This window comes from Podarcis gaigeae, assembly GCF_964106915.1.
Source record: "Podarcis gaigeae genome assembly, chromosome: 5".
Taxonomy (NCBI): domain Eukaryota; kingdom Metazoa; phylum Chordata; class Lepidosauria; order Squamata; family Lacertidae; genus Podarcis; species Podarcis gaigeae.
Window position 1 is genome coordinate 60,027,990 of NC_139681.1, and position 17,560 is coordinate 60,045,549.

Genomic DNA, 17,560 nt, shown 5'->3' on the forward strand with positions numbered 1-17,560 from the left:
AACTGGAGGGAATCCCTCCCTGTTAATATATTCCAATAAGGGAAACAAATCGGCTATTTTTTTAATATTTGCAAAAAAACTTGTTAAAAACATCTATTCTATTTCGTTTTCGTTTCTTGTTTCCCAATCACAGCTACAGTAAAATTCAGCAAACAATTATCTACAAACTTCGGAGACGGCGCTTTCACTCCTTTCATTTCCTACTTCTATGGTTTTTACGGATACACAGAAGCGGCTGAGACTGACGTACTTCTTTTGCGCCTATACGTCATGAACGTGCGACTGCCGTTTCTTAGCAACGGGGCGATGCGTCCGCTATGGCCGCCGCACAGCCAATGCTCTCGTTGCTGCTCCTGTTGTCGGTCGTGGCGTCGGGGAAGGCGAAGCCCCGGGATGCAAACAGCACTCTGGAAGCAGAGGAAGCGCCCACGAACGAGACGAGCCCCAGTGAGGCGCCCACCAGTGAGGCGGTCGAAGTCGAGAGGAAAGAGAGACTCGAACCCAGAGCTGGTGAGGGAAGGAGAGGCTGAGGGTGGTCCGGGGCAGCGGGTGCCCTAAAGGCAATATGTGAATAACCCTCCACCCCCGCCCACCCCGTCTAGGCGATACTTTACCGAGATCGTTTCTCAGTTCACAGCCTCTCCTTGCCGCCTTCAGTTCGAACTCTTTCTCTGTCCCCCACAGGTGCTTCTTCGTCCATCTGCCCTTGTGATCTGCACCCAGGCTTCTGCGACCTCAACTGCTGCTGTGATTCAAGCTGTGGCTCAGATTGTAGCACGGGGGGCCCTGAATGTCCCTTCTCTTTTTGTCTTCCAGGCAGCACTAGGTGAAATGCATGGGCACAATTTTCTCTCCACAGTGTGTTAAGACATAGGGGTGGCCTGGGATCTGAATGAGACTGCTAGCTTCATTCAGCCAGGGTGCTTGGTGGTGGCAGTGGTCAGATCCATTATTACCGTTTGGGTGGATAGGAGGTTTGCACACTTATGCTGGAGAATGCTGACAGGAGCAATAAACACAATTAGTGAAAGAGTAAGAATGTAAGTTTTAGTATGTTCTGTCCTGAAGGTCTCTAAGTGTTGTCTAAGAAAAAGGCATGAGTATGTCCAACTTGTTTGTAGACAACTTGCAAGCAGAGTTACAGACAAAGGTTAAGTGAGAGTACCCCTTTATCTTGTGTCCTATAAAGATGTGGGAAGGGGAAAGGCATCTTTTTCTGAGCTACTAATATTGCTGCCTTTGCTTTTCTTTTACAAATGTTGTGGGCAGGCTTGTAGTTTAGAAGTAAAGCACATGTGTTGCATGTTTCAAATTGAAGCCATGGTATCTCTGGGTAACAAAATCTCAGGTAGCTGGGCTAGGAAAGACCTCTGCATGAGTGTTGAAGCTCCATCACCGTTCAAGATAGATATTATTTGTAAATGATGGTAGCACCCAGCTCACTTGGTCAACAGAGTACAAAATTGCTTATAGTTGCCTATAGGTAGGGATACTGTCAGCCAAATTCCAAGTCTCATGCCTGACAGCCTCAGCCAGTCACCCTGCTTGACCTCCCAAGCAGTGGCAGAGCTTCATGCTCCGGCACCAGGGGGCGGAGAGCAGGCAGGGGCGGGGCTGGCACGCATCCCAGGGGTGTGGCATTCATCCTAGGGGCATGACACCCAGTGCGGGTGGGTCGGCAGTCGCAATGGCACCCCACTGGGATTGCTCTGCCAGGGGCGGTGCGCTCCCCCTGCACTCCTCTTTCTCCGCCAGTGCTCCCAAGTACTTCAGACCAGTAGCATAGATCAAATGATCGGGGGGGGGGGAAGAGGCAAACTGTGAGTGTGTCCAGAAACTAGTATTGCTTAAAAACCTAATTGGGCAGTTCATTTTAAAGGAATTATTTTTAAAGGGGGGGGAGAGCAAGTATGACCAATCACAACAAAACTAAAATACTAAAGCAAAATAATGGTCTAACTAATCCTATACTAGGCAAACTTAACATAGTAAAATTCACCCTTATGATGACTTCTGATGTTGATAGCCTCTCTAGTTGGTTACATAATGGATGACAAACTAATGCAGGGACCATATCAATATGCACAGTGTCTTATATTCGGGTGGTTTTGAGTGACAGATTGCTAGGTCACCCAATCACAGAATAGGCAAGTGCTTCAGGAATTATATTATTGAGTTGTGTTTGCTTAAATAACACTCCTGTGGTGTGGTTTTGTGTGCTTTTGTTTTCTTATTAGGGCTGTGAGTCAGGTGTGCTTGGAAAAATCCACAATTTTCCAAAATAACACTCCTTACCGTACTGATGTCCTTCCTGGTCCTGGTGGATGTGTATTGCTGTTCTGTGTGGAGCTAAATGATCGTAAGTTTAGATCGGTATCTAGGTTGCCATTCTGTTTGGTCAAGATTCTTCTCTGAAGCTGATTTTAAAAATAGAAGTGCAGATTGTACTTGCTAATTTGCATTTATACAGGGCAGATAATGAACTGTTCATTTATATATATATATTCCTTTTAGAGCAAGGATAGAGGTTTGCTTCGTAAAAGTTGGTGACATCCTGTTGCCAACTCTACCCACTTTGTTTCTGAACTGTCTACAGTTCCCTTACTAATATCAAAGTTGCAATTATGTACACTCTTTGATGTTCCACAGAGTGTGACACAAGGTGCTGTCTTCATTTATGTACTCCCCAAGAGCCTTTTGCATGATTTTTTTCATTATTCTGAGGAGCAGGGCTCCTCAGTGTTTGTGCATTGTACACCCAGTGCAATGCTTAAAAGGGAGCATCCTGTAGTAGCAGAGCAAGAAAATAATGTACTAGGATAATAAAACCTCTAATTCTGATGTCTGTTGAGAGTGCAGTCACTCAGTATTTTTGTGCCCTCTAACAGAGAGTGGGCAGGGACGCAGGTGGCGCTGTGGGTTAAAGCCTCAGCGCCTAGGACTTGCCGATCGAAAGGTCGGTGGTTCGAATCCCTGCGGCGGGGCGCGCTCCCGCTGCTCGGTCCCAGCGCCTGCCAACCTAGCAGTTCGAAAGCACCTCCGGGTGCAAGTAGATAAATAGGGACCGCTTACCAGCGGGAAGGTAAACGGCGTTTCCGTGTGCGGTTCTGGCTCGCCAGAGCAGCGATGTCACGCTGGCCACGTGACCCGGAAGTGTCTCCGGACAGCGCTGGCCCCTGGCCTCTTGAGTGAGATGGGCGCACAACCCCAGAGTCTGTCAAGACTGGCCCGTACGGGCAGGGGTACCTTTACCTTTTAACAGAGAGTGGAGAAAAAAACTTTTAACAAGCACCAAGTCCTATAGCTTGCCTTATAAAATTCTTCCCTCTAGAAGGAGTTCAGATTTGCAAAGGGAAATGAGATTTCATTTTAACACTGTGATGTTTCAGTTGCATGTATCCCTTCTCACCCCCCCCCCCCCGCAATTCTACATATAGCAAAGCTGAACTATTTACAGCAGCCACAGGTGGTTACAAAAGTCAACTTTCCAGCACTTTCAGCGCAATATGGAGGGTCTTCTTTCAACTTGCCTCATCAAGTTCTGTCATCACCATCTGCCTTTTACCGGGTGAGTTAGCCTCTAGTTATCAAGGATTTTCTCTTGAGGTTTTCGTGGTGAGAAGGCTGCTTCTAGAAAATCTAGACAGAATATCTAGACAGAAGAGGTCAGGATTAAGTTTTCCTTTTCAATCTCCATACTTCCTCTATGGATGCAGCCTTCCTAGTAACTTACAATAAGGTTCCAGGCTCATTTCTCAGCATATCCAGTTAGGGCTGGGAGAGGCTGCTTCCTGAAACTGTCTACGTAGACAATACTGAACTAGCTGGACCAGTTGTCTCATTCAGTATAAGGCAGCTTCCTGTGTTCCTAGGTTTACAGTGGTACCTTGGGTTATGAACTTAATTCGTTCCAGAGTTCCGTTCTTAACCCGAAACTGTTCTTAACCTGAGGTACCACTTCAGCTAATGGGGCCTTTCGCTGTCGCCATGCTGCCACTGCACAATTTCTGTTCTCCTCCTGGGGCAAAGTTTGCAACCTGGAGCAACTACTTCCGGGTTAGTGGAGTTTGTAACCCAAGGTACCACTGTATTTAAATACTCATCCTCATGCAGTAGAATAGATGATTATGGTCCTCTCTTGCGTGTGCTTTGCTCTGAGTGATTCCTTTGCAGCTCTGGGTGGTATTATTTCAGGTAGTTTTTAATGTTTCATTTTGTTATTATATGTGTTGTAAGCGGCACAGAGTGGCTGGGACAACCCAGCCAGATGGGTGGGGTATAAATAATAAAAGAATTCTTCATCAACTAAGCTTGACTCAGAGTAGACCTACTGGCATTAATCAACATAAGTTAGGTTCATTCATTTCAGTGGGTCTACTTTGAATGAAACTTAGTTGAATAGCACCCTATGTTTTCATTTCAGGTGGGAGATCCTATACAGACTTACTTCGCTGCATCATCTGTATTAAGTATACTCAAACAACCAGTGGGCATTGGAACCAGCCAACTTTGCATTGATGAGAATCCTGCTGGTGAGCATGGGAACTTCAGCAAAGTCCTGACATCTGTTGGTGGAGCTCCACAAACTTTGTTGGAGTTTAGTGCTGAGTAATCAATTTTAGCAGCTAATGAGTTTTTTGGCTTCCTGCTGTACAATGGCAAATATAAAGGAGTTCCTCTCTTTTTTGCTGCCAGACAAGTGGGGTGGTGGTGGTAGAGAGGGAGTTAACAATAGAGTGCACAGTGCATAACAACATTTTTGTTTCAACCTGTGATATGATCTGCTTTCCAATACAATATGCAACTTAATATTATTTTGAAAGAGCCTTTCAGTATTGCCAGCAGCATTTAAAATACTTAGCAGGTAATACAGTCTAAGATGTGCAAGTGCAAGTAGCAGGTAGTACAGTCTAAGATGTGCAAGATGGGTTCCAGAGGCAGTGACCAAAGGGCCTAAGTCTGGTAGCATAATCCCAGGCAGTGGGTCAAACCAGGCTACACAGCTAGTTGAGGTCTTCTTTGCTGAGGCAAGTTGCTCTGGACTGAGTTGCTAATGAACAGGTTAGGCTAGAGCGTAATAGGTCTCAGTGGACAGGAATTTGTACTTGTGATCCACTGACTGAGTACTTAACTAGGCTTGGCCCTGCAACCCAGGCAATGCCTTGGAAGTACAGTGCTCAGCCTGTCAGACTTGCAGTTAATACAGTGTGTTGGTGGCACAGCCAGGTAATAAGACGTTGGAGCCTGGCTGTTGGGAGTTCTGCATTTAAGACATACACACACCATGACACGTTACAGGTTGGATTGCCCAGTTGACTGCATTTGTGGATTCCTGTGCATTAGGATGACATTTACTGCGTGTCCCTACCCGCTTATGTGACCTGTTAATTACTTAGGTTTCCTGGAGAGCAAAAACACAAGCTGCATTCGGATCCTTGCTGACTTAACAAGCAGCTGCACCACTGACCCTGCACTGGATGCAGCTTCATACTACCGTGGCTTCAGTGTGCTGAAGGTAACTCTCTTTATTTTGCTATTTTGGTATAGTATTGGTTATCTTGCCTAATTCAAGTATGTTTCCACATTTCCTAAGCACATTTGAGTCTTCTGCTTCCTTGCCAAATGAAGAATAGGTTTAAAAATATTTCTTTTTATTGTCAAATACCTTGAAATATTGGGGAAACAATTGATATTTCTGTTGGCCTACTACAGGCATAAAGAGTATTTGGGGCCTACAAATTAAGAGATTTTTCCTAAATAATGTCTAGCAAAAATAAGAACCCCAACCTTAAAAAAAAAAGCAACTGGAAACAAAAGCAAAACAATGGGATTTACAAGAAAGAGGTTTATTTATCCAACACATTTTTAACTCTACTTCAGGGAAATTCAGATGTGCTACCTTTTTTATTTCTTATGCTAAAAAATAGATGAGGTAGCACATCTGAATTTTGAATTACTGTTCTCTGAATTTCCCTGAAGAAGAACCAGCAGGGTTCAAAATTTGTTGGATGAATAAACATTTTTCTTGCCTGTTCCTAAATAATGCCTCATCCCCAATAGATAAAAAAACACTGCAAAGAAGACAAGACTGTAAGATTGGGATCAAAGGTTTGTAAATCATTATCTTGTGCAGACACTAAAGTATAGCTGGCTTTTCATTTTTCAGGTCCCAGTCAACATGACTATTTTCCAACCCATACAGGTGAGATTTTAGTTTGTTTTTGCCTAGTCATAATTTTGAATCATAGTCTAGAAAATGGACTGGAAATTGTGGATCTAGCTATACACAAAGAAATGAGTGTTGTAAAGATGTTAGTTTATTTGTATATGGTCTCAAGGGAATGCTTAAGTTTCCCGCTGCAAGTAGCAGAATAGTTGTGAGGATTATTTTTTGTGAAGTGGATTGGAAGTTTCAAATGCCCCTAGTCTAAGATGACTGTGGATAGATTATGTAGGTGAAGATAAATATGATATGAGAACTGAAAATATCTTTCGTGTCTCCAGGTCAACATCACCCCTGTTTCAGAGCCTGCATCTCCTTCACTAAGTGGTAGCACGTGCCACAATGTTGTTTCTGAGGTATCATTAGTTCTTCGAGTGCTGTCCTTATTAGTAGAGGTGTGGGGAGGTGACCGGAGGCCTAAGTTCATACCTTGTCTCTCTCTGACATGTATGTCATACTTTTAGGTGAGCTATGAGGTGGAGTTCAATGGGATTCATGGAATTCAGAAAGTATCCGTTCAATTCAAAGTTGCCAGTATATCTGGGAATCCAAGAGCCACACTGCAGCAGCGCTTTTCTCTTCATTTTGGGGTCAGTGTTTGTTCTTATATGCATTCTTGGACTGTGGGGGAAAGGGTTGGGCTGGGGCCCTTGTGTGCAACTGGATCCTTTGCTGTGTTGTGAGAATGGAAACCAGAGTCAGTATTCTACTGTCATGGGCCTCAATGGTGGTGCTGTTGTGGAAGTGAGATGGCTACTCTGAAACACAAAACAGGCTTGCAAATGTGGCTCCATATTTATTTCTGGGCCGTATGTGATCAAAGAAAGGATTGAGTTTGTGCTGCAGAACAATTGTGGTGGTGTAGAAGTCTAGGTTCTTCTCAAGGCTGTCAAAGTCTCAGGCTGCTTCACTGAAGAAGCATTTTCTAGGTCTGACAGCAAATTGGAGAAGTCTCCATCCTGTTTATCAAAGTGATGCAAATTAATTTTGGAGCTAGGGAAAGGAAGCTATCAGTGCTTTGAAATGGCATGCCAAACATTTCTAAATGGAGATAGGCCTTGCATGCATTGAAAGGGGAAGGGTACAATGTTTTGGAAACTTCTTTTGTCTAGTTGGTTAACACCAGCAGTTCTAATAAGATTCTGAGTTTTTAGTATTCAGTCTGTACAGAATCTGTGCACTTTGTCTAGTACACTTTTAGCTTTGCCTGTAATCTTAGTATCTGTAATTCTGATCAGCACTTACACAAGCTGTGATGATGGAGTGGTAAACAGATTAGAAAGTATTTAAATTGGTTTTTTTCTCCTTCCATCTGCTAAATTTGTCTCTCACTTTGTGTACCTGTGAAGCAATCACATAAACAATAGAGTAAAGCAGATGAATAGGCAACCAATTGCTTAAACTCAGTTCCTGTAATACCAGTTATTTGTGTATACTGGTAAAAAAAATTGCTATGTCTGCTTGGTGACTTATTTTGGAGAGTGGAGTGCTGTGGTAAATATGCCCATAGTCTGAGTCCATGTGACTGATAAGAGTCACAAAGACAGTGCAGAGGAGATAAGCGTATGAATTTCTGGGCAAACTATACTCTCTTTCCCTCTGCATCAAACACAAACTAATCATCCTCATTCTTTGCCTTTCCTTGCCACTTTTTGTCTTCTGTCTGTGTTAGTAATTCTCCAATTGCTTAGAGAATGAAAGATGTGCCACAGATGCTGACTTTGCATATTTATTCCTTGTCTAAAAGACATGTAGCCTTTCTATAAATCACACACACATATAAAAGGAAATAATGGTGCAAGTTGCTCATCTATTAACTTTGACGTAATCATGACTAAAGCAGAACATGATGGCAACATAATTTCTTCTCTTGCTTTCACTAGGGAAGAGACTTCTTGCAAATCTCTGCAAAACTGCTTCCACTGTTGTCCTTCAAATTGCTGCTTACATTTCTTGTTGCCTTATAACATCACATGGGAGCAGCTGCATCATGCAAGGATTCCTGCCTGGTGTTTTAGCCAGTGTTCTTTTTTATTTCCATTTTATTCACATGTCTGACAGTGCCCCAAGATTATCTATAATCCATCACTGCAGTGTTGGGTCAGTGGATTCATGTATGGTACTTCATTGCACTATTGTAGGATTTTAGTATGTGTAATGACAAAACAAGGCCCCCTTCATCTGGCATGAGTGGGCTCAGCTCCCACTTCTTTGGCATGTCAATCCTAACCATTAGGCCAGGTTTGAATTTTGTCCCTTACTAATTATTGTATTTCAAAGTATGTACAGATGATGGTATAATAAGGTTCATGTAATTTATTTTGTCTCTTGCAGAGCAGGAGCCCTTCTCTCACCAAACAGAGAAGTGGGAACCCTGGATATATTATAGGAGCACCACTGATAGTTCTGTATAATGGCACCCAGCAGCATGTATCCTTTCTGGCACTGTTTGATCTAGTATCAGGAGTGTAGCCTGATACCAGGAGTGTACCCTTAGGTCTTAGATGATTGTAGAGCTGTATAGAGGATTTTGACCTCACCCACTGTTCTTCATATCGCTGCATATATTGATACGTATGTGAATGCCTTGTGAGAACCAATGCTCAGAATTAATGCTCTTGGTATTAGTAACCATCTCCCACTTTTAACTACAAATGAGAGCATCCTGCAGAGCTATCTGCAATGTATTACTTGATCCGCTGGCCTCAGATTTTCTTAAAAAGCTGTAGGCTGATGTGATAATGTGTATATGCAATTATATACTTCTTTGTTTACTCCTGCACTTGGCTTTTCAATTGTTTTCAGGTCTATGCAACATCCTTTTGTTTCTAAGTTTTTGGATTCAATAGAAAGAACATGTGGATGAGCCCAGCTGTTCAGTTAAGATGTTGCCATGAGCCAATTATGGGTTATAAACAGCCTGTGAATGGTTCTTGGAGATGTGGTGGTATTTTATATGTCCCACTATAATACCCAAGACGGAGCAACTGAGAATGCATTCTCTTGGCTGTTCATATGCTGCATTTAATCAGCCCCACAACTGGGGGGGGGGGGGTATTTTTATTTGGAGAATTGGCAAAAGTGTTGAGGTGTTCATGTTTGGCTGCCTTTTCATCATTTAGGCTAAAGTAGTAATCATTTAGCATTTTATTATATTAAAACCATTCGTCTTAAAATATTTCAGATTATTTATCAGTAGTTGATATTCTCCAAACCTGAGAATGAGTTAAAATGTAAACAAATGATTGTGTACGTATGTACACACCATATTGGAGTTGTGTACATATGTACACACTTGGAGTTGCTTTCTGTCCACAAGACCAAAGACAGTTTCTCTGGTTTCCATTGTATTCTAGTTTAGTTTCCTGACACACCTCTCCTCAGATAACCATTTTACAGAATCAAGTTGATGGTCAATGCTCAGCAACTGAAAGGTATAAAGTACAGTTTAGAGAGAATGTGAGGACAAGTTGCCAGTTCAGGTAATATTCCTCAAATTCTCTTGAATGTTTACACTCTTTGTACAGACTTGTATAGACAGCCAAATTTTGTAAATCAGAGCTGACTGTTCACTGCTTAGCACATAAACTAAGGAACTTGGCAAGGGGTAATTTTAACTTCTCACCAAATGTACCTCCATTGAAGAACTGATTTAGACATGTTCCAGTTCAGTAATTCCTGAGAAGTAATGTAAAGGCAATGTGTTTCTGAATGGTAGTTAAGTTTCACTGACATGAGACCAATGGATGCTCCCTGTTTTGTCTGATTTCCAGTGTACCCTTCAAGCTGGAGGAAGCAAACTGTAGCCATTTCCAAGAGACACTATACCAAGCCTTTGAGGGAGGATACAACTTAGGTGGTTTGGCCATAACTGGCAATGCTGACCCAAGCCGTCCAGGAGAGCGGACCAGCATCTTCACCCAGGGGTGCAAAATACAGGTAGTATGCAGAGAGACAGAGTAGCTAGCTTTGTATCTGACATCCTATTGTAAGCTTTGCCACAGCACCTAAGGATGAAAGGGCTACCATCTACCCTATAGAAGAAACTACCCTCTAACCGTGTCAAGCTGGAGCACATTGTGTTTTGCCAAGACCAGTGGCACATTCACAGGTCCCTACTGTATTCACATAGAACTTCCTTCAACTGGGCCATAAGTCTTTTGTCTCCTTTTGTTCCTCCCAATGAAAGGAGAGGTAGCTGTAGAAACATCATGTTCTGCATCCCCATGCAATTCTGACTACCTCTGAGATGTCACTCTCTTCATAAGAACACAAAAGAGCATGTTAGATCAGGACAATGGCCCATCTAGTCCAGCATCCTGTTCTTACAGCGGCCAATCAGATAATAATAATAATAAAAATAAAATTTTATTTATATCCCGCCCTCCCCATCCGAAGCTGGGCTCAGAGCAGCTAGCAACAATAAAAGTAACACAGCATTCTAAAATCAATTCAAAATCAAATTAATGGCAGCCACTGGGCTAGAGTTCTGTGAGGATTACAGAAAGGAGGGGGTCAGACTGTGCCTTGGCCAAAGGCCTGGTAGAACAGCTCTGTCTTGCAGGCCCTGTGGAAAGATGTCAAGTCCCGCAGGGACTTGTGACAGAGTGTTCCACCAGATTGGGGCCACAGCTGAAAAAGCCCTGGCTCTGGTTGAGGCCAGCCTAACCTCCGTGGCCCAGGACCTCCAAGATGTTTTTGTTTGAAGACCGTAAGGTCTTCCGTGGGACATGCAAGCAGGATTCCAGCACAAAGGCACTCTCTTCTCCTGTGGTTTCCAGCAACTGGTGTTCAGATGCATACTGCCTCCAACTGTTGAAGCAGTGTAGAGCCATCATGTTTTGCTCCATATTTGAGCACAAATTAAGCAGTAATTCTGAGCCTTCCCCTTTACACTGCTGATTACTCAGCAGGAATACAGCTCTTTGGGAGTATGCTTATTTAATTTAGAATTTCCCCTTTTCTTTCTAGGAGGGGCCTTGTATGGTTCCCATTTCCCTGAAGATCCAAGTGATATGGGCCCACTTAGGCCTCCTGTCTAATCCGCAAGCTCAAATATTGGGAGCACGATACCATTATCTCTGCAAATCTCTGAAGGTCTGTCACAAATAATGTTTTAGGGCTGTTTTCTGTTTCTTTGGACCATTTCAGATGTAATGCAAAGTATATGAGCTATAGTGAGTTCGCACATTTGACCTTTTATGTGCACCAGAGAAGATGGAAAGCTACATTCGGTTTTAAACTAACCAGAGCTCACTGTTGCATCTTAACGCAGTGAATTCTGGTTTGTTTAAACTCCGAGTAGTTCAAACAAGCTAGGATCGAACAGTGGTTTATTATCCTGATTTGTTCACTACCTAGTGTTTGAACCTACCAGAGTTGCCCTACTTCAGGAACTTGTTTAGTTAAAAACTAGAAGCAGATGCTTCCTATAATCTTCTCTGACACATGCCAGAGGAGAAAGGGGAGCCCAAGACTTAATGTTGTTTGTACACATAAGGCTAAACCAGGGGCCAGATCTTTCTCTCCCTCCCCACTCCACAGGCCAACTTTGACAATTGGGCAGGACCACCTAAAGCAAGAGGGTGACCAAGCAGGATTGAATACCCTATGCATCAACTTCTGCCTTGGGTAGTTCAGTCCTGCTTTCTGCAGGGATCAGCTGTACTAGTAGCTCATAGAATTCTAGAGTTGGGACCATTTGGCCTGCAGGCTGGAGGTTCCCCACCTCTCACTGAACCATAGTTTAGCAATAAATCTGAATGAGCCCAATGAATTACAGTGGTACCTTGGTTCTCAGACTTAATCTGTTTGGAAGTCCATTCCAAAACCAAAGCATTCCAAAACCAAGGCACGCTTTCCGACTGAAAGTAATGCAAAACAGATTAATCCGTTCCAGACTTTTAAAAACAACCCCTAAAGCAGCAATTTAACATTAATTTTACTATCTAACGAGACCATTGATCCATAAAATGAAAGCAATAATCAACGTACTGTACTATAAAATAAATAAGGCAGTATTGTAGATGATAAAAATTAAAATTATTTTTCTTTTCTTTCCTGCACTGATGATAGTCATTGTTTGGATGAGGGACTTTTATCCATTTCTGCAGTCACTCAATCAGTAGCTGAACTGGGTTCCACACAGCCACAGAAACAAATTAACTGGAAAAGCCTCAAAAACAAAAACGCAAAATAAATAGTAAAAACAAGAGTCCCAAACTTAATCTGTTCCGGAAGTCTGTTTGACTTCCGAAATGTTTGAAAACCAAGGTGCAGCTTCTGATTGCTTCAGGCGCCCCGTAAACAATATCCGACAGCCACATCGGACGTTTGGCTTCCGAAAAACGTTTGAAAACCAGAACACTTACTTCCAGGTTTTTGACGTTTCGGAACCAAGGCGTTTGAGAACCAAGGTACCACTGTATTTCACTATTACTTATTAACTGTCTTCCAAGGTAAAGTAAAAATGATTGTAACAAATAAATACTCATGCTACTTAACCAGAATTTTAGGAAATATTAGGAGATCAGTGAAGAAACCTGCTCCTGTCCACTAGAGTGTGAGGGAAGAACTATAGGAGTTGTATAGGATTAATCTGCTACATTGACAGAGAGTGCTGCAAGACAAGAGACTAGTTCTCTGTGTAGTGCAATACCACCTGTTGCCACTGTAGAGCTCATAAGGGATGCCAGGTGTAGCCTCCAGCTCCTGTCCACAGCCAGAAGGAGGAGACTAAACAGGTGATAGAATAATTTTAATAGCTGTGTATCGGAGGTCCAGTGGGTGGGAGGATGGTCTCTAGACTCTGTGTTCTTCACTTCTATGCCTGTTCGTGCATCACAAAGAAAGGACAGGTTTGCAGCTGTCAGTGGTAAGGTGGAAGGGGAGCTGGTGGTGGGAAATAATAGCTATAGAAATGGATATCACTTTTCTTTTCAGTTCCATTTGCTGTAGAGTAGTCCCAGTCTCCTGTTTTGAGAGACAGCAAGGACAAACATGTCATGTCGCAAGACCAAGACAAATGTCTCAGGCTTCCCTTTCATGTTCAGGGAACAGCTCTGAATTACGATGGACTAGTGTAAGAGGCCTGTGGAGCAATTTGCTGTGAGGTAGGAACCAAGCAAGGCTCTGTACATTCTAAAATGATAGTTTTCTTTTTCTTCTAGTCCATTGGCAACATGGTGAACATGTTGCCTTTGACAACCACAGTTGCCTTCATGGATGCTACTAAATGGCCAGAGCCACCCCGCGGTCAGCCCAGAGCCTTTTGGAAGCTTCCATTTGATTTCTTCTTCCCCTTTAAAGTGGCATTGAGTGGAGCTGGGAGCAGCTCAGGCAGCCTACCTGGTACTCTGCTGGTGACATTAACATTTTGTAAATTACTTGTCTCATGAATGCCTTTTTTATAAGAAGAACAAGATCTTCAAGAGCCATATTGTCATTGCTGTATTACATAGCATTGCTTGCTATGAAGTGACTGAATCAGAATGGATGCCCTCTTGGGGGAAAGTGTGTTTACGAAACAGTCTCCTCCTAGTGGAGGATATAGAGTGGAAACTCTGCGTCACATGACTGCGATGCTTGTAGTCAAGTCTAGGAACCTCTGTACATCACTATCTGGACTTGTGGTGACCTGTTGAAAACTCACCAGCCCATGATGAGCTGATCAAATGCACATACCACACATGAATTTGGTATTCAGCTCATGAGGGTAAGTGCTAACAGTCGTGCCATACGTGACTTGCTATGCCTCTTTATGGATGTCTTTCTTTACTCCACAAGACCTCTGGCCATCAATCTAGTGAAGAAAGAGTTGGGACCCAAAGTGACATGGGCACTCTTCCTCCTCATTCTGAAGCTTTTGAGCCTCTTCTATGCAGCCCCTTACGTTCCCCAAAACCCTTGCCAGTGTGGAAGTGCTTGAGGACAATCTCAGGCTGCTTTAGATCTCAGTCAAGGAAAAAGCTCTCAGTCACAAACTCATGACGTATTATTTCTTGAAGAAAACACTAGAAGTAGAAAGTTCTATAGCTTTCAGTCTGCTTTCCCTTGTCTGTTGTTAGGGGGAAACTTGGGACACTTGATAACGCACAACTTTGTAAATGAAACTATTTTATCTTTATGGATTGTCATTAAAAACTAGTATCATTCCTCTTTTCATGATAAAACAATCACGCCTTACATGACTCACCTCGATAATACCTGTCTCTTACCTTTATACTAACTATGGCTGGCTTTCCTAGAGGAGTCAAATTGGGACACGATTACTGAAAAAGAAATCTCTCCACAATCGCAGAGGATACAAAGCTGCACTGATGCTAAATGTCCTTTTATGTTATAGAACTTATGCACACTTGTTTATTAACTATGGGAGCTTGGGAAGTGGGCTTTAATTTTAGGAGTGTTGCAACTTATGTCCTACTGAAGAGTTCTTCCCTAATATATTACACTTTAACCAACAGCCTTAATAAACAAAGCCAGTGTATAAAAAAATTAAGTATTTTGTGGGGGCATCTTGTTATAATTACTCTGCCTGTCTGCATCTGATGTGGGACAAGTATAATTTCTGTTCTGCTTTATTGCTTCACAGCATATGGGGCTGTTTAACAGATTTCAGTAATGATACCTTTCATGTCCAAGTAATTGGTGTAGGCCTGTTCTAACATAGTTGCTTTTTAGCATTTCCCTGCAATACAATAGAACTATAGCTTCTTCCAGAATCTGGAAAAATGTATAATACTATTTGTTATCAAATAACAATAATCTCTTTTCTTTTCTTTTTTAAAACACCCTGTGAGTGCAATTTTTATACATTTCTGCTCAGAAGTAAGTCCCATGAAGTTCAATGGTTCTTACTCTCAGGGTCAATAGTTGTAAAATTAAAGCCTAAAGAAAGGATGCCTATGAGAGGTAGAGGGACCCATTGTCATGGGATAATGTATTGCCTTTACAGTATACATCTCAAATCTTCTAATTTCAGGTAGCCGCCTACTTTTGTAGCCCTTATGTGACAGTAAAAGCTTAGTGAGAGGCATTGTTAATGGGGAATGGAGCAAAATGACATACTATATCTTTATAATATGTCTCATACCAAAGAATCCAGCTATCTCAACTTTTGTTGCTCAAAATATGTCCACTAAGATCAGTTGAAGAGTGACCTTCAAGCCTATGGTTTCAGAGTTGCCTTGAATCTTGAGGTAGGCAGAAAGTGACCTTACCCTGTCAACTCTAAAATAAGGACACTTTAGGAAAAAATAGCCTCAAAGTCCAAGTAGGAGGACTAGTAATTTACAGCTTTCCAGTTGGAGTATGATATGAAATCACATGTGATAATGCCTTGGCCCAGTTCCTTGCTTGTCCGTCCTCATGTCACCTGGGGTTCTGGCAAAAAATGAGCACCGTGAAAATGTGTTTCTTGGGCTACTTGTGTGGGTGGCAAGAAATTATAGGTTTTGTCTCCTGAGACTGAGAGGAGATACAGCAATCTTCAATTATCTAAAGGGCTATAACATGGAAGATGGAGCAAGCTTGTTTTCTCCTGCTCTGGAGTCTAGGACCCGAACCAATGAATTCAAATTACATGAAAGGAGGTTCTGAGTAAACATCAGGAATAACTTTCTGATAGTTAAGAGTTATTCGACAGTGGAACAGACTCCCATGAGAGATGGTGGACTACTTCCGTGGGTTTTTTTCCCTTTGGGGTTTTTAAGCAGAAGTTAGAGAGCCGTCTGTCATGTATGCTTTAGTTGAGATGCTGCATTGAGGAGATTGGGGTCCCTTCCAACTCTATAGTTCTTTTTCCACTGAAATGTCACTGAACATACCACAAATAAGGGTGCAGACTGCACCTCAGATCAAATTCCGCCCCTACTTTTGGATTTCTTCATCTGAAAAGTAGTAAGTAGTAGTACCTTGGAGAGGTGCTATGGGTTTTATCTGCAAAGTCCTACTAAGTGTATCTCAGCTGCTTTTTCTTGTGTGTAATCATCCCTCAGCATACTTTGGTTCAGAGAATGGCTGAAGAGTATATGATGCTAAGTGGGGCTCACTTGGAGGCAAGGTTCTCTGAAAGACTTGTGTAAGCTGCTCTGAGCTTCCCAAAAGAAAGATGAAGATACTGTAAATAAAAATTTCAGCATTGGATAGTATTAAGGAATGAAGAATGATTTCCTTCAAAGATTTAACAAACTTTGTTCTAACAAAGAGGGAACATGATATTGACAATTCTTAAGTCAGATGAAATTTATGCTGGAGGAGTATTTTTAAAAAGTTTAAAAAGGAAAAATCTGATATTTACACTATTTTAAGTTTTTTAAAAACTATTACATTTCTTGGTGGATAAAAAGTATAGGACAAACTCAATTTTTATTATGAACCTTTAGATATCTGTCTTTGCTTGATGTTGGAAATCTCCCATCTGTACTTGTACCAACCATAGCAAACTGGCTGGTAACTGTCTTAGGTATTGCATACATGGGTGGGGAAAATGATTAACTGTTAGCTACAGAGATCCAGTGTTGCAGAAATAGAAATGTGTGTGTGTGTGATTGGAACCGGATTCTGGATTTAGGCTGACTTGACCAATTGGTGCTGATGTGAATGACTTGTTTGTTTCTTACTTTGTGTCTTTTGTAAACATTGTATTTGATTTAAATAAAAAAGAACACTATACCCTTTCCACTACAGCCACCTTATGTGTGATTCCACTTATTTTTCTTTTAAAAGCAGGCTAATTTCAATTCTGTGGGCAGTCTATTTCATAAATAACTTCAGTGCAGGGGGGTTTCTGTGGGTGAGATGTTCTTTGCAGGAGCAGATTCCTCCCCCGTGTTTTTCTCCCTTATCAAAAGGTAGTTTCTAGTAGGAGGGTGTCAGTGTCCCCCTTATTTAGCATGAAGTCACACCACTGGGCAGACCCATATTTGCACGGTGAGAGGTAGATGCTTAAAGAATGTTCATGCTCTTACGAAAGTCTCATAAAGCTCTGTCTTGGCAAACCATAAGAACCCATTCTGTCTCCTTAATTCACTTTTAGCAGTCATTGGCACATATATTCCTAGAAGTGGCCTTTAAGGAACATTTAGGCCACGTGCTGTACTTTCTTGACCATGTTTAGTCAGAAGTGAGAGAATGCCTACAAGTGACTGTGCTTGCGATTGTAGCCCTGGCTATATGCCGTTCCATGCATCTTAGTTTTATGGTTTGTGTTTTAGAGGCTTGGCTGCGCAGCACCCATATCTGAGTACTGATTGTAAGGAGCACATGATTCCTGTGTGAGTCCCAGCTGTATAGTGCATTTTGCCCGTCTGGGCTTTGGCTTCACAGAGCATGCAA

The 17,560-nt window shown here is 42.2% G+C and overlaps 1 protein-coding gene across 2 annotated transcripts; it reads left to right on the top strand.

The window, feature by feature from the left end:
- Positions 1–281: 281 nt before the first annotated feature.
- TCTN3 (tectonic family member 3) lies at positions 282–16,902 on the top strand. 2 transcript variants are annotated; one of them, XM_083741657.1, is made up of 14 exons: positions 283–510; positions 685–826; positions 2,238–2,359; positions 3,438–3,568; positions 4,424–4,532; positions 5,397–5,515; positions 6,167–6,202; positions 6,505–6,579; positions 6,688–6,813; positions 8,558–8,653; positions 9,608–9,705; positions 9,997–10,162; positions 11,195–11,320; positions 13,393–16,902. In XM_083741657.1, the coding sequence occupies exons 1-14, from the start codon at positions 318–320 to the stop codon at positions 13,618–13,620; spliced, it is 1,767 nt and encodes a 588-aa protein (XP_083597783.1). In that variant the 5' UTR covers positions 283–317; the 3' UTR covers positions 13,621–16,902. The 2 variants fall into 2 exon arrangements, with proteins under 2 accessions (XP_083597784.1, XP_083597783.1); XM_083741658.1 differs by lacking the exons at positions 6,505–6,579; positions 6,688–6,813 and having other exon boundaries at positions 282–510.
- Positions 16,903–17,560: the final 658 nt, after the last annotated feature.

What these genes read in the sequence shown, in the direction of transcription:
- TCTN3 (XM_083741657.1), top strand. Translation starts at nt 318, where the DNA reads ATGGCCGCCGCACAGCCAATGCTCTCGTTGCTGCTCCTGTTGTCGGTC. An exon ending in TGTCTTCCAGGCAGCACTAG is followed by an intron (nt 827 to 2,237) that starts GTGAAATGCATG and finishes TTTTCTTATTAG; the next exon opens with GGCTGTGAGTCAGGTGTGCT. An exon ending in ATAATGGCACCCAGCAGCAT is followed by an intron (nt 8,654 to 9,607) that starts GTATCCTTTCTG and finishes ACCTCTCCTCAG; the next exon opens with ATAACCATTTTACAGAATCA.